The sequence below is a fragment of the Notolabrus celidotus genome, chromosome 1 (assembly GCF_009762535.1).
Source record: "Notolabrus celidotus isolate fNotCel1 chromosome 1, fNotCel1.pri, whole genome shotgun sequence".
Classification (NCBI taxonomy): domain Eukaryota; kingdom Metazoa; phylum Chordata; class Actinopteri; order Labriformes; family Labridae; genus Notolabrus; species Notolabrus celidotus.
Window position 1 is genome coordinate 18,507,543 of NC_048272.1, and position 25,341 is coordinate 18,532,883.

Below are 25,341 nucleotides of genomic sequence, written 5' to 3' on the forward strand. Positions count from 1 at the left end.
GTAGTGATAGAAAATGATGCACTTGATGCTATGAGCTGGGTCTCAGGCTTTGACGTTATTTCAGATTAAGAGCCAGAAATAAAAGATCTCATTGTGAACATCATGTAATAAAACAAAGAACACACAGAGAGCGTGCTCTGATATTCAAACGCAGGACACATATGTTGATGAATGTGCAGCCTCTGATTAAATGTGCACCAGCGTGCCATGGCATTTAGCTGTGCCCTCCTCTGTACCTTGATTAAATCACATGCAAATTACAACAGGCTGCAACAAAATAATCATGCTTAACTTTAAATACATCAGAGCAGACAGGTAGTGCTCACTTTTCTGATGGCAGTACAATAGATGTTGATAACAGATGCTGAGTGTCATTTCTCTGTTACAGCTTTCTTTAAACCAAAAACAGCTCAAAGTTGATGTTTTATTTTCTTAATGCATACAATTTATTAAATACTAATGTGTCTGTTCTGACATTAAGACTGGGCTCTTCAATTCATGTCACATTAGAGATGCAGCAGTTTATTAGGGCAAGGCAAGGCAAGTTTATTTCTAAAACCCTATTCATTCAAAGAGCAATTCAAAGTGCTTTACAGAGTTAAAAACAAAACAGTAACATTTAACAAAAACACACAGCAAACAATTCAAACATTTACATTTTATATGCCGCCAGTTATGTTTGGTCTCCCCTTTCTCTCTCTCTCTCTCTCTCTCTCTCTCTCTCTCTCTCTCTCTCTGTACTTATGTTACTTAAAGTACATAGTAAATAGTGTTAGGTCTTATTATTCATTTAAATTAGGAGGGATTATTTTAAATAATCAGCCCCCCTCGCTGCTCTGAAGTCCGGAACTTGCAGAGTCTTACTGTCCCGCCGAACACAGAATCACAACTGATCTTGTCTTAACTGAAATGAACCTTTAATCATTCGATTAATCTCAGAACTTCTTCCCAAGGATTAAGAATCACACACTGAGTCTTTTCTGTGTCGAGTCGCAACCTGAAGCTGTCTCAGACTTCGACACCCTGCAAGGTGCCCGTATGCCCAACATCTAATTGTAGATCCAATATCAGGTTAATTCCATGACGCCATACCTTGTCAGAAAGTATCCAATTTACAAGCACAAGCATTAAAACAAAAGATATTTTAAAATCTAAGATCAAGAAAGAAAGAAAGTAAATTTAGTTTTAAAAAATGTCAGTTTGTTAAAATAAATTAAAAGTTTTTAGATACAGAAATAAAAAAAAAGGTTGAAAAATGAGTTTGCATCAATATTAGAGTGTCGCTCTAACCAGGAGAAAATGTCACATATATAAAGAGCAGGTTTTGGTGTGTGTTTATCAAGAGTTTGTTATTGTATTGTTTATATTCTCATTTGTTGATTACTATCTCTGTCCTGAAGCCGGGAGGTGTCACCCAGCACTCACAGGATGCCGGACAGCACCCACTTTTCACAGGAGAACAGATCAGACAACTCGTCCAATCACAGCTCTCCAGAGTTTGCAGCGACTAAGAACAGGTGACTATTATTAAAAGCATTTTCTTTTCTTTTCCCTACCTCTTTTCTTATTTCATACCATGCTATATTTCACTCAGGCACATTGAGGAGTTATTTATGGTGACTGGTCTGTTGGGTGGGTGGATATAAAGAGAGCGCATCTGTTCAGTAGATTATAACATTAAAACTCAATTACGATGTTCACCAAAGTTATCTTTAGGGTATGCATATCTTATCATTTGTTACAACATGCGACCAAATTCACAGTATCTTGATTAAATTGCGATTCTTGGTCAATGCATCCTCTTCTGATTCTACAGGAGTCCCCTGCAGGTGAAGTCTAGACGTATTTACTGTGATGTTATTACAGAACAAAAGGTTGATAAAGCAGAACTGAGTTACATTTAAGACTGCTACACGGTGCATTCATTGACCAGCCCTAATAATTAGACCAGATCGTCCAAAGTCTAATCTAGCTTGGACTTTGTTGCTCAGGGGCTGCGCTTGACCTCATTTGTTAGTTGTTGTTTTGTCTGAGAAAAAGCAAAGCACTCTAAGTTTTGCTGAGAATCTCAAGCCCTCATTAAATCAAGAGAGTTGCAATAACTATTGAAACAGCTTAAAAGATTAAGTCACCTTGGCACTGTTGCAAACACAATGCTGTCACTTTGATAAAAAGTGCCTGGGGTCCTGTGATATGGCAATGTTTGATTTATGAAGGCTCTGGAAATGAAAATAAGATATCCGTAGAAATTAGGGGAAAAGGCTTTCAGAAGTTTTGATCAAATACAATCAGTCTGTCTGTGCGGTCAGAGTGACCCAGGTGTGTAGTGCGGCGATGTGTTGCAGGGCGCCGTCCATCCCAGAGGGCCAGGACCTTTCTCGCTCGTCCTCCAATGCCAGCAGCTTCGCCAGCGTCGTGGAGGAGAACGAGGGCGATGAGGACTACGAGACAGGACTGGTGGGTGAACACAAGCAGATTGATCCATTAAGAGTTTCTCATTCAATAGATTTTAAGATTATTTTATTGTTTTTTAAATCTCTTAAATGATGTTGCTCCTTCTTATTTATCAGATTTGCTTTTATCATATGTGAGAGCCCTCGGGTCTTCAGGTAGTGGACTTTTAACGGTACCAAGTGTTAGAACAAAGGCTCTCGTGAGGCAGCTTCTCATCGTGATGGCCCATGCCTGTGGAATACCAACTGGAAGATCAGAGGGCTGCACAGAGCATCAACATTTTTAAAGCAAACTCAAGACCCAACTTTTTAGTTTCGCTCTTAACTGAGTTTTATTCTTAAAACAGTTTTCTTTCACCTTACTTGCTTTATTTATTTATTTTCTAGTTCAAATTGTTGTCACTTTTTATTTATTTATTTATGTATTATCTAGTTCGAATTTTAGTCTCTTTTTTAAGTATAGCATTTTAGTTTATTTTACTGGTTTAATATTTTAGTGTTTTATTATCTTAGTAATTTATTTTATTCTGGTGAGCTTAATTTCCTGTTATGATTTTTAACATCTTATTTTTACCTCCAGTGTTAAGTGATATATTAATAGTCATTAATATATCATGACAGCATTTCCCCGGTTAATTGAGCAACTTCTCCTTTTTTTATTTATTTATTTATTTATTTATTATTATTATTATTATTATTATTATTATTATTATTATTATTATTATTTTTGCATATATTGTGTTCTTAACCTTAGGATTGTCGGTGGGTTTGGGGTCAGGACTGGGGTAAGGATTAGGATAGGGTCTTTTTATTTATTTAATTATTTTTAATTTATTCTATTTTAATTCGTTTTTATCTACAGCACTTTGTGTTACACTGTAATTGTATGAAAAGTGCTTAATGAATAAAGTCTGATTGATTGATGTAAAGCGCCAACATCTCATGACCTTACAAGACTCCAAAAGTCTAGCTGTAGTCATCGAAATACATAATTTAATACTGTTAAGTTGCATGTTTTCCTGGAGCTCATATTTAAACAGAGTCTTCTCTACTAAACCTGGAAAATAAATGTGTTTTATTACTGAAGCACAGTCTAGCCACAAGAAATAAGCAGAGATGCAAGTCGTTTTACAAAAGAAATCACTTTTCTGATGTGAAAATAGGACATCAAGCCCCCCAAAAAATACCTCACTATCATATTCGGCTTGCTCACATGACAAACTCTGTGTTCTTCTGGAGGGGCACTCAACCTGTTGCTTTTTATAACAGTCTAAATGAATCCAAATGTTCCTGAATGTAACCCTGCACAAAGAGAGTTTTATCTTCTGTGTAAACTGCAGTTCACATTAAGCGCCCTAGTCTTTGTATGACAATATGTTTGTTATTATTGTTCACACCATAAATCAACATACAGTGTTATTTCACTCAAGTGAAATGGTTTGGCAAAATAAAAGTGCATACATCAAAACAAGAGCAGCCGGCAGCTCCTCACAACTGATTCCATTAACATTCGTTCCTCTTGTTCTCGGGGGAAATCCACTTGTTTTTTATCTCTTGTTTTTTGTTACCTAAACAATGGCAACAAAGGATGTGAGAATGTTTGATGGATTGCACTACATCTCAGAAATGACACGTCTGAAAAAGTACTGCATAGTAATACATATTAATGTGTTTATTCCTCTCTTTCACTCGCGCCAGTTTGGACCTTAAAAAGGAGACGATATGTAAATACAGCCATGGAGCAGAGCTGTGGTTCTGTTTACTGCATTTCCTTGTTAAACACTGTACATCTTCTTTTCCTCCCACAGGAGAGTGTGTCTTGTGTTACCCCGATCAAGAAAGACTCTTTTGTGTACAGCTCTGTGCTGGATGACAATACATGCAGTACCAACCAGGAAAGTTTTTCAGGTGAGTTTCGAAGCGAACGAAGGCTTATGTTACTATGCCGCTGATAGCCTGAAGGTGTGAGAAAGCAAAGGTCAACAGTTTCACATTTCCAGAGTATCTGCAGTGTCTTGGAAATCTAGATGCGGCATATGTAAAAAAATAACACTCGGCTTTCTAAGAAATTATTATCTGAACACCCCTGAGTGATATCAGCAGAACAAGTTGGGCCAACTGCGAATAACAGTGTCTTTCAAACACCCCAGCTTTGGCCCCATAGTTCATATGGCACCCTGCAGCCACCTGCTCCACATTTCACCCTTCAGTTTCTACATATAAGTGTATGAAAACATGGAAAACACCAGCCTTTTATTGTAGATAGCTTATCTGAGAAATACACAGAATTTGAAATATAGATATTTGTGTTAGAGCCATAGAGTAAGTCAAATATATGGGCATTATTTAGATAATTTTTGTGGAGATAAGAGACTTAATCGTTACTATTGGTTTGAATTATTTTTAATATATTTTATATTCTCACTTAAATTTCTTTCTGTTTGTCTAGCTGCTCAGGGTAGATGTGCCTTGAGTTGTCCTTCTGTAGTTAATTGGTGTTGCTGTTGGGCACAGCTGATTGAAGCAAATTGGCCACTGAGCATGTGCTCTGGAATCAGTGCTTTGATCTGAGCAGGACGAGGAGCAACAGATTTTCTGACTGTAGCTTTTGCTTAGTTTTTGATAGTTTTGTAGCTTTATAGGTAAGTAAAAGTATTTTATTTAGTTACTAGAGACTAGAGAGCTGCCTTTTATTTGTTATTTGTTGTTCATTTTTGGAATACATGAACTTAAACCTCTTTTGGAAAGCACGAGTCAGAAACACTATGTCTTGCAGAAGTGGCAAAGAATACTTTTGCTGAAAGTTGCCACTACACTTTGATTCACTTTGCAGGTTTCTTCTTTACCAGTTTTCACTATAAATCATGAAACTCAACACATTAACATGGCTGCCATTTTCCCCTCATGTCACGGCCAAGGCTGGAAGATCAAATTATATGTGAATGAAGGCGATGTAATTAATTCCAAATCATTTCACTGCTTCTAGATTGATCAGTAGCTGGAGGGAAAACTTTGAAGCCAATAGATATAGTATTTGGGGACATATTAGCTAATCAAAGCCAACATTAAATTTGACAGTGTTGAATGATGCAGTTTGTTACTAGCTAATGGTTACGTTAGCTAGGAGGAGGTCATTGCAAACACTTAGCTGTTCAGATAGCTAAAAGGTAAAATATTTATTTATTTTACTGTTCATTGTCTCAAAATCCTTTAACCACTTTCTAGCTAATAACACCATTTGTGAGGGTTAAATGGTACAATAAATTCTAAACTAAATTTTATGTTAGCTTGACAGAGGTTGCACTAGCTAGTGAAGCTTAAAGCTTTATTAAATATTTTGTTTTTTTTACCTTAAAATTTGGGCTGATGTTTCTCCTTATTTTCAGTTTCCATTGTCTTTTTGTAAAGTTGTGAAGCTGTAACACTTTGTCAGATCCCAAAGGCTTGTGTGATTAGGGAAATTAATTTTTAGCTTCCGAGCTTTAGCATACTAACAGGCAGATGAATATGGTAGTGTGAATAGCTCTTCCAAATATAATTTAAAAAATGTACATTGTGTTCTTAAAGATATATAAATCCCCTGTGCATGTTGGAAGGCAACAACAGCATAGTGAAACACTTTTTTTTTGCTCAAAATATATTATAATTACAATCTGTAAGCAACATCACTGCCAAAAAGTGATGCTGTGTTGATTTTAGCAATTCAATAATGATTTGAAAAGTAATGACAGCCTAAAAAATCTCTGAATGAGGACTCACTCAGGAATAATAGTTTGATGAAATAAAACATTTGTTGTTTTGTCTTCTGTTTTTTAAAGTTGTTAAATCCAACATATTCTAAAATGCTGTACCTGGCACGTATTAGGTATGAAGTTAAAAAGGAAGTTTCCTCAAAAGAAGGAAACGACTTGTAACAGTTTTTTTCATCTGTTTATCAAGCTGTTGTTTTTTGGATTGTATTGAAAAAACTTTGAGGGAGACTTACTGCAGCAACTTTCTTTAACTTCTCTGGGCTCCACAGGGTCAAATAAATAAATTTTACTATGCCTAGAAAGTCCCACATTGCAAACTTATCTGTGGTTCCCACACAACTTCTGTTATGCCACAAATTCAGTGTTTTTACGATAATGACTCACTCTGAACCGTTAATCTTTTGCATGCTTATCCTTTTTTGGCAAGAACAGATGGCAGCATTACATTATGTATTTAAGTTTATTAGCCATGACAGCCCCACATCTGTCACCTCCTTCCCAGCAGCTCTTCATCTTCAGCAGCAGAGCGACACAGTGAAGACATCAGAGCCAAAAGGGACAGACAGCCAGGCCAAGACGGAGCGCCCCTCCCAGGAGCACAAGTACTCATCGGTGAGATAAAGTGCTCGGTATCAATCATTAGGTGACGATGACTCCATGTGTTAAAGTCACTTGGACAAATGTTCCCTCCAGTTAGCTACTAAATGATGTAATGGGCAGAAAGTCTTATCTGTGATGTCTTCTCACTTAAAATTAAATATCTATCTGTATCGGCACACTGTGCGGTGTTGAATTTTTTTACAACGCGTCAGTTCAGAAGATATTCAGATTATGGGTTTTTCCTATTTAAGGACATGACTGACTTGATTGACAGGCGGGAACACATAGCTGTTGGCTAGGAGGCTCAAAGTCTGCCTCTTTACCTCACACTAGCTGGACAGAAGTTTGGTTGAGTTCAGCATATCCAATATGAAACCCGCCGCCGATCGTCTTCAAAACAGCGCTTCAGGAACAGATGGGTGACGTCACGAATACTACATTATTTATACAGTCTATGGTTGGAACGTAGACCGACTGGTAAATTGAAAGCTTTGCCTTCCCGCTCAGCTCCCTCTTCACCACAACGGTCCGGTAACAACACCGGCATAACTGCTGACGCAGCACCAATCCGCCTGTGGATCTCACGCTCCGTTTACTCCCACTCGAGAACATGACCCAGAGATACTTAAACTCCCTCACTTGGGGCATAGACTCCCAAGACTCAACTTTTTTTTATTTTGAGATTTTTAATTGCTACATTTTGCAGCTCTATTGTTGTTAATGTCTCTTGTTGATGATTCAAACTGTGTCAACATCTATTTGTTTGTTTGCAGAACTGTTAGCCACACTCCTCTGATCACTACCACTGATGTCCATCTTCAGGTTAGATATTCTAACATGTTTATCCTTCAACTGTCTCTCTTCTTTCTTAGATTTTTAACCTCTCATTCATCTGCTTCTTATTTCTATCTTTTGTACCCCTCCATCTCCCCTTTTTTTCTCAGCATTCCCATAAGAGGCATCTTTTTACCGAAAGCAAGCCGAGGGCAAGTGATCCGCACTGCTGACAAAAAAGAGAATCGGGCCAGAGTCCAGATCAGCTGACCAACAGATCTTTCTCTGTATGTTTGGCATGCCAAGAAGAAGACACCCTGCTCTGGATGTCTACCTACCCTATCCCCCTCAGTCCAGCTCCACGTTGGGACCCTCGTTGAATCCTCAAAGCAAAGGAAACAAGACCCTCCAGTGCCCATCCAGCATCAATTCTGGCCGTCATGAAGTCAGGCTGCCTGCTCATTCATCAGGCCAGTAATCTCTAAAACCTGAGTCTTCATGTAAACTCTGAAGTGGTGATCCGTCACAGATGAGGATTTGAACACGGGGTTCACCTTATGGTGAAAGAAATCACGAATGATCAAGAAGGCAATGATTGCTCGGGGGAACACTGGGTCTATCGAGAAGAAAGCTTCAATGACTGAGAGAGTTTTTTAACGTCATCCTCAAATCCCGCTGTGGTATCGACATGGGCTGTCCTGGTTTTGTGTGTGTGGTGTGTGTGTGTGTGTGTGTGTGTGTGTGTGTGTGTGTGTGTGTGTGTGTGTGTGTGTGTGTGTGTGTGTGGTGTGTGTGTGTGTGTGTGTGGTGTTGTGTGTGTGTGCTGTCTCTCTGGCCACTTTTTGTTTTATTGATGGTCTTTTCGTCTTTTTCTGAGTACTCTGCAGTGGAAATTTGTCTTGTTTTATGGCACTTTGATTCATTTGACATGTCTTTAAATGGGGTTCTGTGATGCTGTTGGATGTTAGAGCAACAGTCACCTTCCTGGTGGATGGGTGAACCTGACCAAGTCTGTAAACAGAGCGATATTAACTCATTCGCATATTTGAATGATACTTCTAAATTTAACCTCTTGGTGACTACTTCCTAGCTGCCGGTATTCTCTCCACATTGTTTCTCTGGCGATTCTTAAATAGCACTAATACATCGCCACTGATGCACTACGTGACTCTTGCACCCCGTTCACTTGTGAAATGTCAAGGACCACAACCTCACAGGTCCGTAAGGGATTTATAAACAAGGAAAAATCATGAGTTAAAGGATGACCACAGTGATGTTGGCCCGCTAAATGGCCAAAGCGGTTATTAACAGAAGCAGAGCGAATGATCACAAAGGTCTTTGACAGTCTATCACTTATAATCCTTATAATTTATACTAGCTGCATGATACAAATGCCAACAAGTGAGCAGAGGAAGTACTGGCATTTATTCTTTATTTAAAGCACTAGGTAGGCGACCAGAGGGTCATTTTTAAATATGGTGTTCCACTATCCGTCATCTTTCTCTGCAATTCTCATTAAAAAAATTGCAAACACAGCCTCACAATGTTACAACAGTATTGAGCTTTCCATCCTGGTCCAAATGGCCGCAGTGTGAATAAGGTGAAATGATTTGCAGACCTCCTGATTTGAAGCATCAAATTTGGCATTTTTCCATCAACATCTTTGATTTTAGGAGCTAGAATGAACCACTGTACATTTGCTTCTCTTCAATTCAGGTTGATGGGTCAATGTGGTAGCACAGCCTAAAGCAGATACTGCTTTAAAGTCTGCTCAACTGAAATTATGACCTTAATTTTCAAAATAAATGTCATGAGGTTTTAGCACAGACTTGGAACTATATAACGAGACCATAAACTAATCGGAAAATTGCTATGTAGGCAATAAATCAACTGTAGTTAATTTCTGATCTGCTTCCAAGCAGCCTGATATCTTTCCTGGTTTCTGCTTACTGGCCGTTAGAGAGAATGAAGGCTTGAGGTACTTTTTAAAACCAAGAGGCTACAAAAAGTCTGATTCAACCCCCACTGTCAGGTAGTGCTGAAGAATTTTGTCTCCAGATACTCTGCAAATCCTCATTCAACACCATATGTTGATTTTGATGTCTGTGTCTGGGTGTGTGTGTTATATAACAGCGGTACTGTGCATGGTGGTAAATCTGCTTGCCAATAACCTCTCCTCTGTAAAGTGGTGCAGCTTGACTTCAAGGTGTTGTCTCTGTAATTTGTGTTTTACTGAAAACCAGCAAACATCTCCAGATGCAGTGCACATGCTGATAGAGAGCCAAATGCCACAGTTTTCGTACTTTATTGCTAATGTGTAATATATGTACGTGAACTAAAGCACTACATTTCGGAGCTATTTCAAAACGCTGACCTTTTGAAATACCTGATTTGTTGCTGAGTAAGAATACACTGTGACTCGTGCTTGAAGGTTTGCCTTTCTAATGATTGTGTCCTGCGGGAGCAGCTTTTCAGGAAGTTGTATGTAAAGGCACTGCATTTCTTGAATATAAAACAAGGCAGGTATGTAGTTTATTTGTACATATCTGCTCCAATGAATGGTGATACTGTGAGGGACTCTTGACTGCGGTACACAAGACTCTGGAACATCTCCTGAGCAGAGAGGCTTTTTCCTGTCTTCGGTTTGTTATGAAGGAAGAACCGATACATGCACAGTGTTTTATTCAATGATTTGACTGAAGCAAACATGAGATTCTTTGTCTACATGACATTATTTGCTTTGCATTAAAGGTTATGAAAGTGCAAAATGTTAAAGGCAATGGACCAAACACAAAACAGCAGACAAACTGTATTCTTCAAGCATTTTAGAGCTACAAATGGAGCACAGCAACATTTCGACTACAGAAACAAAGGTCCATTATAGTTGTAATGAAGCATTCTGAGCCTTTGAAAGGGATTTGTGAAATTGTTTTCCTCTGACTTTGAAATGCTTGAGTAGGATAAAGTGTGCCCTCTTGTGGCTCTGACTTATTATAGCACATTGTGTGGTACTATTCTTCTAAACTGTGCTTGCACAACAGTTTGTTTCAAACCACAAAGATTGGGAGTGAATCATCTTGTGCTCAATTAAAGTGATTGTATCTCTGTCTGCTTAAGCCCTTGTTCGAAAGAGTTGTTTGTAAATATTGGTTTTCATCCTTTTGTAAATAAAGCCTACAAAAATGTTTAATAAAGATGAAGATGCAAAAAACAAATCTCACCCCATAGTTACCTTTTCCCACATTACAGTTGATAGTTGTTTGCAAGACTAAAAGAAGTACACACCATAAGACAAAAGATCATGCTCTGTTTTCTCAAGTATTTTGTAAGACCCATCACCATCCATTGTAGTTTCAAATCTTCACGTTCCACCACTTCTCTGCGAACGGTTTCCTGCGACGTTGGTGCCACAGTGCAACTCTCCCAGCAGTTTGTGGTAGGTGGCAAAGTTGTCGATGAACGTGCAATTGAGCCCCAGGCCCTCCATCAGGGAGCTCATCTCAGTCTCCAGAGCACAGCGCCCCCCCTCACTTGGGTCCAAAAGGCTTTGGGACGGCGAGGTTTTTTCCCCAAGACGATCATGTCACCTGGAAACAGATGTAAGAAATGATAGTCAGTGGAATGCCTTTGAAAATAAAATATAAACATTAGAACATTCATCACGGCTTTGTTATGCCTCTGAAAATACCATGTCAGGATAGAAGGCCAGTGCTTTTATCCCCTTCTTTTTCTTCAATAGCTTGAAGAGGATCGGCAGATCGATAATATCAGCATCCTCCAAGCCCAGCTCTCTCTTCAGAACGTCTCTGTTCCAGTCGATGCAGCTCTGGAAACAGAAGGGGGTACAAACAAGACATGGCACAAACTGTTCAAAACACAAGCAGGGAAATAATGAAATGATCATCAAGAATACACCAGGAACATTAACACACACTGTACCTCTTTTACTTTTCATTCTACTAATGAATGATATCAACTGATTCTAGTTTAGACAATCATCTGCTCAAACTACATTATGACATTATCAGGATCATCCAGAACAATGTTTTCTTCATTATTTGTTTGTTCCAGGCAGAGCTGGTGGTGAGCATCTCTAAGATGCAGATTGCTATAAATGTAACTCAGATTGTAAGCAGCAGTTTTAGTAGCAACTTAGTACATTAAAGTTGTGACCTTTGTGCCATTTATGTTTAAGGGTGTCTCAAGTGTGAACCTCAGAGAAGAAGGAGAGCTGAGTGAGGACAGGAATGTCAACATTAGTATTCTGCAGAAGTCCCATTCACCTTGATGTTACCTTCAATTCAGATGGCCACTTTAATGTGATTCTTCTAGATATGCAGGGAAACTTAACTTCACCCTGAGTTCAAATGTTTAAAGTTAATTGTACCACAAAGAAGGTAAGAATCTGTCAGTGGGATAATCTATAGTGAACGGGTTGTAATGCAATGGGATTCTAATCTACATAACCACCCGTTTACTATCCATTATATTTCAACATACTCCTGAGAATTGTCAAATCTTTCTTCGCTCACTTACAATTTATGCAAGTTGTTCACAAATGAAATTACAATAATGTGAGAAGATGAGGTTTCATTTCATAATGTTGATTAGCTAATTATTCACTTGGTTCTATCTAACGCTTGAATCCCACTCACCTGCACGTAGTTGTTTTCAGTTTGAAGCTCCTTGTCAGCAAGTATCTCATCCACTGAAATGGGTGTCCCACCTTCCACGTCTTTGTGGAAGCCGAAGCAGAGGTAAGAATTACATTGTAGATTACGACACATTCTTTAAGGAACATATTTTCCAAGACAGACCTACCCTCAAACATTTTGGCTTGTCCATATCCATCATTCTGTAGGCCTTTGAAGAGTTTGTAGCTGGCGTCAGGGCTGGCCAGCAGCAGCCGAAACCCCTGTGAACAAAAGCACATTTAATGTCAATATGAGTCAACTTTTAAATTACATTTTCTGGAATTAGATGAAATCTGTGTCTGTAAAGGATTTAGGTTTATAGTGGCTTTAAAATAAAATATTTACCTTTCTGTCAGGTGCAGGAACAAAGGTCATGAACTCATCTACGTGTCCAACGAGGAGCCAGTCAGAAAATAAAGCCACCGGCTCCTGAACCTTTTGAGCCCACAAGAAGTCCTGAATAACTTGGGTCATGTTCCGACCAGTCTCTGCCCTTTAAGAAGGAACAGAGCTTAAAAAGCTGCTCCATCATACATTATTCATACACTTCAAAAATCAGAGATTCATCTCCGGATTTCTATAAACTCACGTAGGAAAGGCCACTCCAATGATGATTCTGCCAAAAGGGTATTTTTTTCCATTCACGGTGACAGGGGGACTGACCTCCAGATTACCGAAAGAGTCCAGACTGGTCACTTCTTTTTTCTCGGGCTTTCTTGTAACATAGCCAAAGTCAGGGCCCTGAGGATATAGACCTGCTTAGAATCACCTCCAGGCATATTTAGAACATTGCTGTGAACAAAAACTTTTGTCTGACCTTCTTCACCAAAAAAAATTAAAAATGTTAAAATGATCTATCAAGTACTACCCTTACAGGAGTTTGTGTATTCAAACTAGCTGTACATTTAGCCTTAACTGGGTTCCATATAAGTTTATGTCAGTAAGTCTTACTCATGAGTCCACACTTTTAACTCAGAATTACACCCAGCAAAGAGAATCTTTTCCATCTTTAGCAGATATATGTTAAAACGGCCTTTTAGTGTCAAAATCCACGTACGTTTTCATCTGTCGTGGGATGGTAATAATAAGCATTTGAGAGGAGAAGGGCTTCAAGTTAACACAAAGGCATGCAACAAAAACAGGAGTATGTGTGCACACTTGATTTCTAGAGAAATGTAAGTTAGTCTCTCACCAGTAGCTGATCATATGGAAAGTCACCCAGCACTCCAAGTCGAGGAGAATCCAGAACAACAGGAAACTGGTGATGAGGGGAGTCGATGTAACCAAACTCCATCTCATCCTAAAAACAGATGAAGTTACATATATTTCTGATGTGTGAAAGTTTTCATATATAATTTGTTTCTTTATGTTTTTAATATCTTATTTGATCAGTTTGTCCTTGATGTGTTTGATGTGAAATCCTCTGACTTTTTCTGACCTGCTCTTCTTCTCTTTTTCAAATATGTAGTTTTTACTTGTTCTTTTTTGTTTTTTCGGTTCATAATGTAGGGATTATGAAACATGAAACTATCTTATCTGTCATGACTTGGCTTGCAACTGAAAAAAGATGCTCTGAATTTTCGTAACTACTGCATTACATGAGCTTTGTGTCAGGCTGTGTCACTTTGTTGTTGAAAGTATGAAGCTGTGTATCCTTCAAGTTTAAATTAGATGGAAATTTTAAAAACAAAAGACTTCAGACACAGTATAGATATGAATGACGGTAAACATCAGATTATTAAACCTAACATTTAGTTTCCTACCTGGATCCAGCGATCTCCTCTGTTCACATATACGGGGCAAATCTTCATCTCGCACCCGCTCTTTTTAGCAAATATTTTTAAATCATCCAGCATTGTGTAATTATCACCGGTCCTGAAAAGATGTAAATAAGTTGTCATTGAGCAATAATTTTGAAAATGTGTTAAGCAAGAAAGTCTGAGTGCAATGTTGGCGCTGAGCGAATCATGATTTGTCATTTGGAGCATGACATGGAGGAAATAAGGAACTACAATGTTACAATGTTACAATGTCATTTAGCAGACGCTTTTATCCAAAGCGACGTACATACGAGAACAAGAACAACACAAGCAAAGATCTAGACAAGAGGAAACAAGATCAGTACGGGTAACAAAGTGCTTCAAGTCCATTTGGATGCAGGTACTGCCAAGCAGTGTAAAGACAATGCACAAAAGTAAATAAGGAATTTTTTTGTTTGTTTTTTTGTAAAATAAGGAACATCTACAATGAAGCAACCAAACCATTTAAGACTTTTTGTTATCATCATTAACAATTAAAGCTGGGGTTGGCAGTCTCAGAAAACTAGCATGAATTTGAATGTAGCATCTCCTCAGGACTCCGTGTAACCCCTCCCCTCCTCCCTCAGAGCTCCTCCAAAACGACGCCCCCCCCCCCCAAAGTACCAAGTGCTGGGTCACTCAAGAGCTGAACACAGATTCCCAGAGTCTACACTATTGTGTAACATTATCATCTTGTTGACATATCCCTCATCCCCTGGCTAATTTATTATTCATCAGTGTGCTCTAACCTGCAGACAAACATCTCGATGGGCTGGAGGGTATTAGGTGTCATGATCCATGGAGCCACTCTGAACATGACTCGGTCTGTGAAAATAGGCGTATCAGGGACATTCTGTCGAAACATCAGACACAGAGTGTTACTGAATGCACCTTTTTGTGTGTCTTTGTAATGTAATGGGACGAAACAATTCATTTGACTTAGAAAAATAAACGTAATGAAAAAACGAGAAAAAGTGTCACCCAAACAAAACAAAACTTATACTGTTCAAAAAATAGACCTGGTTCAGCTGAATTCTAAAAGAAACCAGGTTAATTGTTGTTAAGAGTTCAGTAACAAACACTGTTCACAGTACAAATAACAGGTATCAGGTCACTTTTCGAGGTAACACAACAAATTGGCTAACCTATTAGTATGGTTGCCACCTTGGATTTGGGAAAAACAAGGGACACTCAACCAATTGTTTGGGGCAGAGGGCTCGGCCACTATTACCAGTTCAGACTGACCAAATTAATATAAAATTTGGACGCTCTGGTAAGCTCTGCCACTGCAATCTTGTCTTCTTCTGAGAACCTTTTTGGTCATAAAAGTTACAATGGCTGCCTGTTTTTGTTTGTTTGATACCACAGCTTGATGCTTTTTGTTTCAGTGTCGATTTCCAATGCGTTTTTCCCTTCATATTTTACGGAGATTTTTGCCAAACACAAATGCATGTGGCGGAAAAATTGTCTCCCTGGGTCGACCATACCCAACTCTGACAGTGTCGCACAGTCAGGATTGTAACTAGTATATTGTTGTTTTCGTGCTGCTGGCTTGCATGTATTTGCTCCATCTCCTTCCTCGTCTCTCCTCTCTTTTCAAATGGAGACGCCAAAAGTTGGTGAAAAGACGACAGCGTGAAGTACTTCGGTCAATTCAGCTTGCTGTCTCTCATCGGTCAAGTTTCCATCCCTGCCTGAGCCACTTTGAGCGCTAGGGGGCGCGTGTGTGACATACGGATAGACGGGAAGAAAACAGAGACAATTTTAAATTGCCTGCAGAAGCACGGGGGACTTTTCTAGACTACAGAACGAAGTGAATCAAATGAGGTTTTTGCATTTTCACAAAAAAAACGGGACAAATTGTCTCCCGGGAAAGATTTTTATTTTCCCGGGAGAGCTGGTGAAAAAAGAGAACAATTCTGGGAAAAACGGGAGGGGTGGCAACTCTAATCACAACGGCTTACTATATAGTAAGCTATGATATGATATATTTTCTGTTGTACACATAGACTGTAATTGTTTCCTCTTGCAGTTCCTCCTCTACTTTGCTAATCCGGTTACAAATGCCTTTGGAGCTGCATATATGTCAACAGAGCTGACTATCAACCCTGTTGTAATATCAAATAGTAGTTAAAACTAATTACTCCTAAAAATTAACACTTGAGCACAAATCAGCATGATAGGAACTAACTGCTTTGACAGAAAGCATGTTTGAGACAAATGTATTTTATTTACATATTTAAATGTTCTTGTTTAACCCATTTTTCATCTTTATAATGGAGGAGGCAGGCTTCAAGGCCTATACGGTAGCATTGTAGGTCATCATGGCGAGCTCTTAAAGTTCTGGCTTCACTGGGATGGCTGATTGGTCTGTCCATAGTTTTATACAGTCTATGGTCTATGTTTGTCGAGGAACACTTTTATGTTAGCTAAAACTTGGTGGAATGCTCACGTTAGCTGTCGTGTGATGCTAATTTGTTGTTAAATATGTTGTTCAATTGGATCCATCTGTTGATCGACCAAAACTGTAAATCTGTAATAATTTGTCTTATTGACATTTTCAACAGACAATGCTTGCATGTGAATATGGTGATTAAACAACATAAGATGGTAGGAAATAAAACAAAGATTGTAGATGTTTCAGATCTTACACTCCCGATGGGCTCCAACAGACTGAGGTTGATGCTGACGTATCCATTGAAGTCTTTGTCCGGAAACCTGAGACCCTCCACGTAAAAGGTCAGCTCTGTATTGCCTCCTTGGTAAGGCACCTGCTCAGACAAAACCTCACTGCTGAGAACCAGGGGATAGCTTTCCAGAAAGGCCCTGTAGAAGACACTCGCTGCCGGAGTAAAAACAACACACACAAAAACACGCCAGTTCAAAAACTACCCAGCTGGATTACATACGTTTCATCATCTTCTCACAGACTCTCACCCTTTGTCTCTACTTACCCGGGCCGCTCGAAGCAGCTCCAGCAGTTTTGGCCCTGAAGACTCTGACACTCTCTGCATGGCTCTTGGACATGTGCATGGTGAGCTTGTAGCCCTCCGGGAGCTTGTCAGGGCCTCTGGTCCTTAGAACCATGCGTGACATGTCTTTTAGATCTGGGTGTCCCCAAAGACTCGAGTTAGAAAATGTTCCAACTATTGGAACAACAACTATGAAATGATATGACGACTTATTTTGTTAGATGATAGTGAAAAATATCTTAATAATGAGAAATAATGTGCAAGATTAAACTTAAGGAGAAGTTGTGTTGGTCAGTCTTAAACCCCTTTTACATTTACATGGAACTGTTACACCTCGCCATCAGCGCAAATGTCACGCAGGCATAATTCAAGATTCAAGATTCAAAGGTTTTTATTATCAATTTTCACTGTATATACGAGACATACAGGAAAAACGAGATGCTGTTTCTCTCTTCCAGCTTTTAAATATCTAAAATTTAAATATAAAATACAATAAAATATAATAATGGTGGAGGGTGGGGGGGAATCTCTCTGCCGCTGAGCAGGCATCGGAGGTAGTATCAGGGGCAAATCGATCACTGTAAATGTGTGAAGCTTCAGCTGTTTACCTAAATGTTGAGCAATTCATGCTTTGGTAAGACAAAAGCTGAGAACAATCACACACTGGAGTACCTATATTAAACATCTGTGTGATTCAGTGTTAATGTAAAAATGCTGAGCGATCGCTAAAAGTAAAAAAGGGTTTCAGAAACCAAATACTTTATGCACTCATATTAAATAAACACTGTGTTTGAATCCTTTTTTTTTAACTAAAGCAAAATAGAACTTACTTTTGTGTGGTTGCACTTATAGTTTGTTATCACAGGGGAATACAGACTGCTCTTAATAAATTACAATGGAGCCTATTGAATTTCAGCTCAACAGGTTTGTCTACTACAAAGTTTGACCAAACTAGTTTACCAATTATTTTCTTTATTCTTTGGACTTAGCAAAAGGAAATATGAGTACTGATAGTTGTTTGGTGTTTTGTTTACAATAGTAAAGCAAGGATAACAGTACAAAGGGGAGAACGAGAAAAGTTGATTGTAAAGTAAAAGCTGGAATATTTTACCTGACACTCTGGAGACAGAGTCATTCTTGAGGTCTGGTTGCTTTAAGTATCTCCGCTCAGAGTCGCAGTTGACCAATAGGATGGCTCCATGACCGTTTTCACCCCATTTCCAGGAGGCCTAGAAAGTTTTTAAAAGGCACAAAAATGTTAAGTAAAACGACCTAGACTGAGGCACAGCAGTGTTTTACGAACATCAAACTGCCACACAAATATAAGAAAGCAGAAACTACGGTGGTCCTGAGAGGCAAAACACAAAAACAGAAAAAAAGTATGACATTTCCCAAAAAAGAAGATCTGAGACACTTGTGTGAAACATTTCACATTTGTGAAATGTTGCTGGCAACCATTAAAGATTTATAACAGCAGAGTAGGGTACTGTTTAGACTTCACAGTGGGAGGAAATGTTCAGTTTAATGTGGCTCCTTTTTTACAGATGTATAAGTAAATAATTTATAGATAAATAAAATCATCTTAAGATCGAAACTTAGTGTCAACTTCTTTGTACATTTAGTTGGTAGCTGGGTTATAAGCAGGATAGTGTACATTTAGCTGGTAGATTCATCAAACAGAATCCCTTCAGGGTGGATAAGATTCTATTTTCACATTATCTCTTAATTGATATGCAGAGCTGGGTTTGACCCATAAGTACTTTGATACAATCGGCATATTATTGTCTGTCAGAAAATGAAAACAGAGAAAATTTCTCCTCCTTTAAGTGTCACTCTTTCCTCCTCATTGGAGCTCACCTTGTTAGGGTTGTCTTTTTCCACTATGCCGTCTCTGTCAGCATCCACATCCAGAGAGATCTCTGTGTGACAAAACATTCTGTTTATCACAAAGCGCCTATCATGAACTAAATATACCACGCAGTGCTTCAAATCACAGCCTTTCTTTTCAAAACACTGTTTGTCTACTTTTCTACATCACAATTTATGTCAATGTGTGCAACTGGATTTCCAAATAAAGCCTGGTTTGTGTATATGAGTCATGTCTCCACTTTGGAGAGCATTTAAACACATCACAGTCGCTCAGCTGGCATCATGTTGGCATAAAAGATCAAGTAAGGGTTCTAAAGTTAAGTGGATAGTTGTCTGTTTTATACATTCTTTAAATTTTTACATTAAAATCTGCATAATTTTAGTGCGCGTTCACTTACCAACAGCTGTCAGGTGCAGGATTGCTCTCCCCAGCACCATATTTTTCTCCCCATAGTACCAAACGGAGAGCTGAAAACACAAAGGCAGCAGTCATTCACATGGACAAAAAATACCTGGTGAAATGTAAGACGCATGAGTTGTACAACTGAATGAGTTCTGTTTGTACAATTACTTGTTTAGCTAATTCAGAATGTTATAAATTATTAAAGAAAGAGAATATGGTACAAAGACTTTGACAATGGTACGTTTGATTATGTAAGTTAGATCTTAATTATAAAACCTCCTCTTCTTAATTTCACACAGTTAACTTTTCACATTCAATCTTTTTGATTGAGCTGTTTGCTTTCGGGCAAACTGAATAACTCCCATTAATCATCTCATCAAGCACCTTTTTTCACTTTGACCTGTTGGATCATGTTATGTATTAAATGTTATGTATGAAACCTTCTCTTTTTTAATTTCACACAGTTAACTTTGCACATTCCATGTTTTTGTTTGATCTGCTTGCTTTCGGGCAAACTGTATAACTCCCATTAATCATCTCATCAAATACCCGTTCACTCTGACCTGTTGGATCACGTTAAGTATAACATGTTATTAATAAACGGCTCATGTCCTGGAGCACTTCCTGCTTCTTATTCAGCACATTTTCACAGGCTGAAATGTGACTTCCTGCTTTATATAATCACTCTCATGCACCTTTGGGCCACTCCATACCTTGCTTTCATTTTCCTGTTGACTGGCGTGGTCCATGGTGATGAGGAGCACTTGGTTTTCATGGAGGGGGAGGGGAGACAGGTGCAACTTCTCCTTAGGCGGGGGGTTGATGCTGTAATTAACATTGGAGCTGCATTTCACAGAGTAGAACTTGGATTTGGGCGGGGCACTCCTGAAAAAAAACCCAGAACACATAGGTAGGATGCATCTTATGAAACAAATCAGACATACATCATAAATCATCGTGTTCAAGCATGTATTTGTTTTTTATGCCAGTGGATGTAGACTGTGTTCTAACAAGTGACATGCTCAATTTTCAGTATATGGCAAGCTGGATAGAAGTTTATCAGCCTATAGTTTATAGAGCTTGGAGGCAGAGTCTGCGGTCAATGTTTAAACTACAAGTTTAACTACATATTACAGCGGCTTGATGGATGTTAAGACTCATTCATACTTGTAAAGTGATTCATGCTTTTTAATGTATGGCATAAATACACTACTAGTCGAAGGTTTGGACACACCTTCTCAATTAATGGTTTTTATTTATTTTAACTATTTTCGACATTGTAGATTAATACTGAAGACATCAAAACTATGAAATAATATGGTTTTGCCAAATATATTTGACTACTGTTGTAATTGGATTACAACAGTAGTCAAATAGGGCTATCCATTGTGTACTAACCCGACCTCTGAACAACACAACTGATGGTCTCAAACACATTAAGAAGGCAAGTCATTCTACAAATGAACTCTTGACAAGGCTCATGTCAATTAGAAACCATTCCAGGAGACCACTTCCTGAAGCAGACTGAGAGAATACCAAGAGTGGTCAAAGCTGTCATGAAGGAAAAAGGGGGCTACTTTACAGAATCTAAAATATAAAACATATTCTGATTTGTTTAAAACTTTTTTGTTAATCAAATAATTCAATATATGTTCTTTCATAGTTTTGATGTCTTTGATATTAATCTACAGTGTTTCAAATAATTAAAATAAATACAAACCCCTGAATGAGAAGGTGTTTTCAAACTGTTGACTGGTAGTGTATGTCTTGTAAGACACCAAAAATGGAGAAAAGAAAATCATAAGGTTGGTACGATGGGATTACTTTGACTTCACATGACAGAAAGATTACAGTTCAAATAGCAACGATAGAAGATGATAAATGTAGAAGTAGAAGTAGAAGTGGTGGAGACGGTATGTCTCCCTTTATGCAATTTGAAACTTTTGTGGGCTATGTGTCTCAATCAACAACATGCCCATATTTTCTACCCGGAACACCTGAGTCAGCTGCTCACACCAAACTACCTCTTGATCTCAGGTTTTCCAGGCGTCAGCTGTTTTGCTGTGATGTCATGACACCAGATTTAGACCTATGCCAGAGACAGTCATATTTACATCCACGACCTAATAAAACAATGTGCTGCTAAAAGGTTTTTTGAAGTCTTGTGACTGAACAATGCTCACAAGCACATGCAAAAAAAAACGCCACCAATGTCACCAATCGCAGTTTCTCTTTGCATGAGAAGGCCTTTGGGATGTGTCACCCTTCTAATGATACAGACTGTTATTTTTGGGTATACTTAAATCGGCTCAGAGCCCCTGAGGGTCCAACAGTATAATCTAGCCTGGCTCTGTTTGTGTGTGTGTGTGTGTGTGTGTGTGTAGGCTGTCATTTGGCTAGAATATACAGAACAGCCTAAAATTATTTGGGAACAAAGTGTCTCCAGTAGGATAGAAACAGAAGAGGACTGTATCGAACAAAGGGCTTGAAGTCTCCCATCACCAGTTCCTGCATACTAATGATGTCCACCCTAAAGCTGCCGGGGTGGGCTAACAATAGAGTTCTTACACAGTCAGTGCCAGTTCATTAGGTACCCAGTACAAATGAATACAATACTGCAGAATTTAAACTTCATGAAGTTACAGAGCTCAGTTTTGATCATAAAAGTTATTGAGACATGTTTGTTAAACTTAAAGAAAATTTTGAAGTTTGTCATGCTTGTCGAACTTTGTTTTATTTTCCTTGTTGTTCTCTTTCTTAGATTACCAGTTTATTTTGTAAGTTTCCCTAGTCTTCCTTGTGTCTTTTGGTACCTTATCTTGTGTTGAATTCTGTGTATTGTGTATCCCTGTGTTTCTGGTTTAGTTTTACTTCCTGTGCTTTCCCTTCCTTTTGATTGTCCTCACCTGTGTCTTGTTTCTCGTTACCCAGTGTGTGTGTATATGGTCTTCGGTTTCCTCCGTTCTTTGTCGGTTTGTTGTGTGTGTGATCCGTGATTTTTCATGTAAGTCCCGTGTCCCCAGTATTTTTTTGAGTTAAGTAAGTTTTTGTTTATTTCTTTTTTTAACTAAAACTGTTAATTTTTGTAGTGGGTCCTCCTTTTGGTATTCCCCCAACCTGACATTTACTTACTCGCCTTTTTGATATATCATTGTAACTATTGCTTTAACTAAGACTCAACCAACTGTAACTCTTGCTGCACTGACCACCATCAGAACTGAATGTGACACATTTCACTGAAGTTAATTATTCATTTACTGCAGGACTGTTCTAAGCATTTTTATGGATTTAGGATACTTGGACATCATAACCTGGCATATGACTTTAAGACTTTCCCGCTATCAAGAACTCTCTTTGTTTAATTTGGCACACCCTGTGTTAAAAGTCATATCCCTTATCTCTCTGCTGATCTCCTCCTGCCTATGTATGAGAGGTGTTTATTCAGAAAACATCTCATCCTGCTATCTTTTCAGAGTCATGTATCAGTCCCTCTGGCGCTTTCTGCAGCAGCATGTACAAGCATGAAAAATAACCAGAGGTGGACACATTAATACAAAATTCTACTTAATTTATAATTATCCGTTATTCCACGTTAAAATCTGTTGAACGCCCCCTCCCATGTGCTCTTGCACAAGTTTTCTGAGATCCATCTTCCAATGTAAGAGCAGGTTTTAGATCCTTCCTCTTTCTCAGGTAAACAGGATACTACATAGAATAATACATATTTAGTTGTTTGTGTCATGAGTTAATGTTTAGTTTAGTTTTTATTCTGTTATAAGTTATCCTTTGTTTCCTCGTGTTTAGTGATCCATGTCTTGTGATGACATCCTTTGTGTATTGTCTTGTGTTTCTTAGTTAAGTCTTGTATCCCGATGTATTTTGTTGTTCTTTATCCCTGAGTTTTCAGTTAAGTATTACTTCCTGCTCTTGTGTTTCCCTCCTTTATGATTAACCTGATTAGGTTCACCTGTGTCCTGTGTTCCACACATAGACTGTATAAAATATGGACGTAGTATCCGTGACATCACCCATCTGTTTCTGAACGCTGTTTTGAAGCCAATCGGCAGCGGCAGCCATATTGCTTCTGTCGAGCCAGTGTGACGTAAAGAGGCGGGCTTTGAGCCTCCTCACCAACAGCTACAGTGTTCCCACAGGCAGCTGTGCGTCTCATTGGAAGACTAGTAATTTCAATATCTTCAAAATTGCCGCGTTAGAAAAAAATTCACCCCCCTCACAGTGAGAGGACATCAAGAAATTAGCTATTCAAACTACACTCATCTTTTGTACCAGGCTGTAAACATGTTTATTTCTGCTGCCAATATCGTCTTTTTCCCATTCATGTGTATGTGACTTCCGGTACTTCCGGAGCCAGCCTCAAGCAGATCCTCGATGAACTGCAGTTTTTAACACTTCCGCATTGACTCACATTTTTAGACCGGAGGTTGCTGCTAAGTTCCACACCTATGTTTATTACTCCATGTATTTAGTTGCTCTGTTTTCCTTTGCCCTTGTTGGATCATTGTATATCTTCCTCCTTATCCCAGTGTTTCTAGTGTTTTCTTTTGAATTCAGCTTCTTGTACATTTGAGTAACTTTGTTTGTACCTTTTAGTTCTTTAATTATTAGATCTTTATTTTCTGCACATGGATCCTCCTCAGTTTTTCCCCAATGTGATAGAAAATAAAGACTTAAACACTGAAAACAAGAAAGACATACAAAGATCCATAATAAACAAGGGGAGAAACCAAGGCACAAAACACAAGAAAAAACATCAACTCAGTTTGCTTTTGTGGATCATACAGAAGCATCAAAATTAGAGTCTATAACACAACCCCAAAACTCCTTACGGTGGCTTTAAGTAAGCATGGATAGATTAAAAACTATCTCAGCTGCTAACCAGATTTTTAAGCTATATGACTAGCTTTGTTACGGCCAACAAATAAAATCCCCAAACACACAGCAACAGACACAGTGTTCGTTTGCAGGTGTGAGGGTGTGTCAAAACTTCAGGCTATTGGTTTTAACTGTTTGGGTGGTTTTGTTTGTTAACCACTTTGTATAATAAAAAAAAATTGGCTGACGAACAAAAAGTAAGCTGTCGTAAGGCCTGGATAACATTACAGTAAATGTTGATAGGGTAATTGAGAGAATACGTAAGAGGAAAGTCTGACACATGAAGTACACAAAGGAAATACTCAGGAAACCTTGCAAAACTCAAAAAGGAAGGAGTAATGTTTGTAGGTATTTAACAAGGCGTCTATAAACACCTTTTATTGTTAAAGTAAACAGGAAGTGGGACAAAGACTTGACTTCCTTAGCTTCTAATTGGCTTTCTTCATTTCACTTTTCCTCTCTTCATATAGCCTAGTATTTAATAATACATTCACTAACAGTAGACCTAAGGAATAAAACTTACAGTGTTATAATATCACTGAACAAGGAAACAATAGAGTAGTATAGAACAGAATATCCCAAACATTTAATATAGACTGTAAACTATTTCTGATTAGATCAAAACTTCTGAAAAGCTGTCTCTGTATGTGTTGTTCAAGAGGTCTACCTGTCCATGTTCACGCTTAGTTCCGAGCCGACCACATACACAACGCTGATAACTTTGTCAACGTCCACTCTGAGAGTACGGTGTCGAGTCATGGCTGCTGTCCTCGCGTTGTGTGGCTCAGCAGATAGAGAGATGGCTTATACTGAGGATAGATGACCGACTGTTTTGATATCAGGAAGAAAACACTGCCGTGTCTGGGCAGAGGACCACAGATGATGCGGGTACTCAGCTGGGAAAGTCTGGGTGTCCTCTGATTGGACAGCTTACTGTTAAGCCCAACCCCCTCACTCACATACCCCTATCATATCTCTTGCAGACTCTGTGCACACATGCCCTTTATAAAGCCTAACTTACCGTCTGCCTTCAGCCTGTTGAAGGTTTGTAAACATGAAGAAAAGAGGAAACAACAATTTTGGAAGAAAGTCATTACAACCTAAACTATAATCCATATTTTCTTTTTTATTT

General features: G+C 38.6%; 2 protein-coding genes across 6 annotated transcripts in view; one reads left to right on the plus strand and one right to left on the minus strand.

Moving 5' to 3' along the window:
* si:dkey-166d12.2 (rap1 GTPase-activating protein 1) overlaps positions 1 to 10,794 on the plus strand; it is a 199,099-nt gene extending 188,305 nt beyond the window's left edge. For 2 of the 5 annotated variants that reach the window (XM_034686870.1, XM_034686861.1), the window contains 6 exons: positions 1,401 to 1,517; positions 2,328 to 2,457; positions 4,262 to 4,361; positions 6,711 to 6,817; positions 7,579 to 7,627; positions 7,750 to 10,794. In XM_034686870.1, the coding sequence (XP_034542761.1) occupies positions 1,401 to 1,517; positions 2,328 to 2,457; positions 4,262 to 4,361; positions 6,711 to 6,817; positions 7,579 to 7,587 (463 nt within the window). In that variant the 3' untranslated portion in view covers positions 7,588 to 7,627; positions 7,750 to 10,794. Of the gene's footprint in view, positions 1 to 1,400; positions 1,518 to 2,327; positions 2,458 to 4,261; positions 4,362 to 6,707; positions 6,818 to 7,578; positions 7,628 to 7,749 lie in introns of all 5 variants that reach the window. The other 3 variants (XM_034686844.1, XM_034686878.1, XM_034686852.1) reach the window with 3 other exon arrangements.
* On the minus strand, positions 10,245 to 25,108 carry padi2 (peptidyl arginine deiminase, type II). The gene is given in 18 exon segments (XM_034686891.1): positions 10,245 to 10,976; positions 10,979 to 11,108; positions 11,110 to 11,166; positions 11,268 to 11,405; positions 12,235 to 12,314; positions 12,401 to 12,494; positions 12,619 to 12,766; positions 12,863 to 13,014; positions 13,466 to 13,573; positions 14,037 to 14,148; positions 14,822 to 14,925; positions 16,724 to 16,914; positions 17,027 to 17,179; positions 18,156 to 18,273; positions 18,902 to 18,963; positions 19,312 to 19,381; positions 20,030 to 20,201; positions 24,877 to 25,108. Coding segments are annotated over 18 exon segments (2,025 nt in total). The 5' UTR covers positions 24,969 to 25,108; the 3' UTR covers positions 10,245 to 10,932.
* Positions 25,109 to 25,341: the final 233 nt, after the last annotated feature.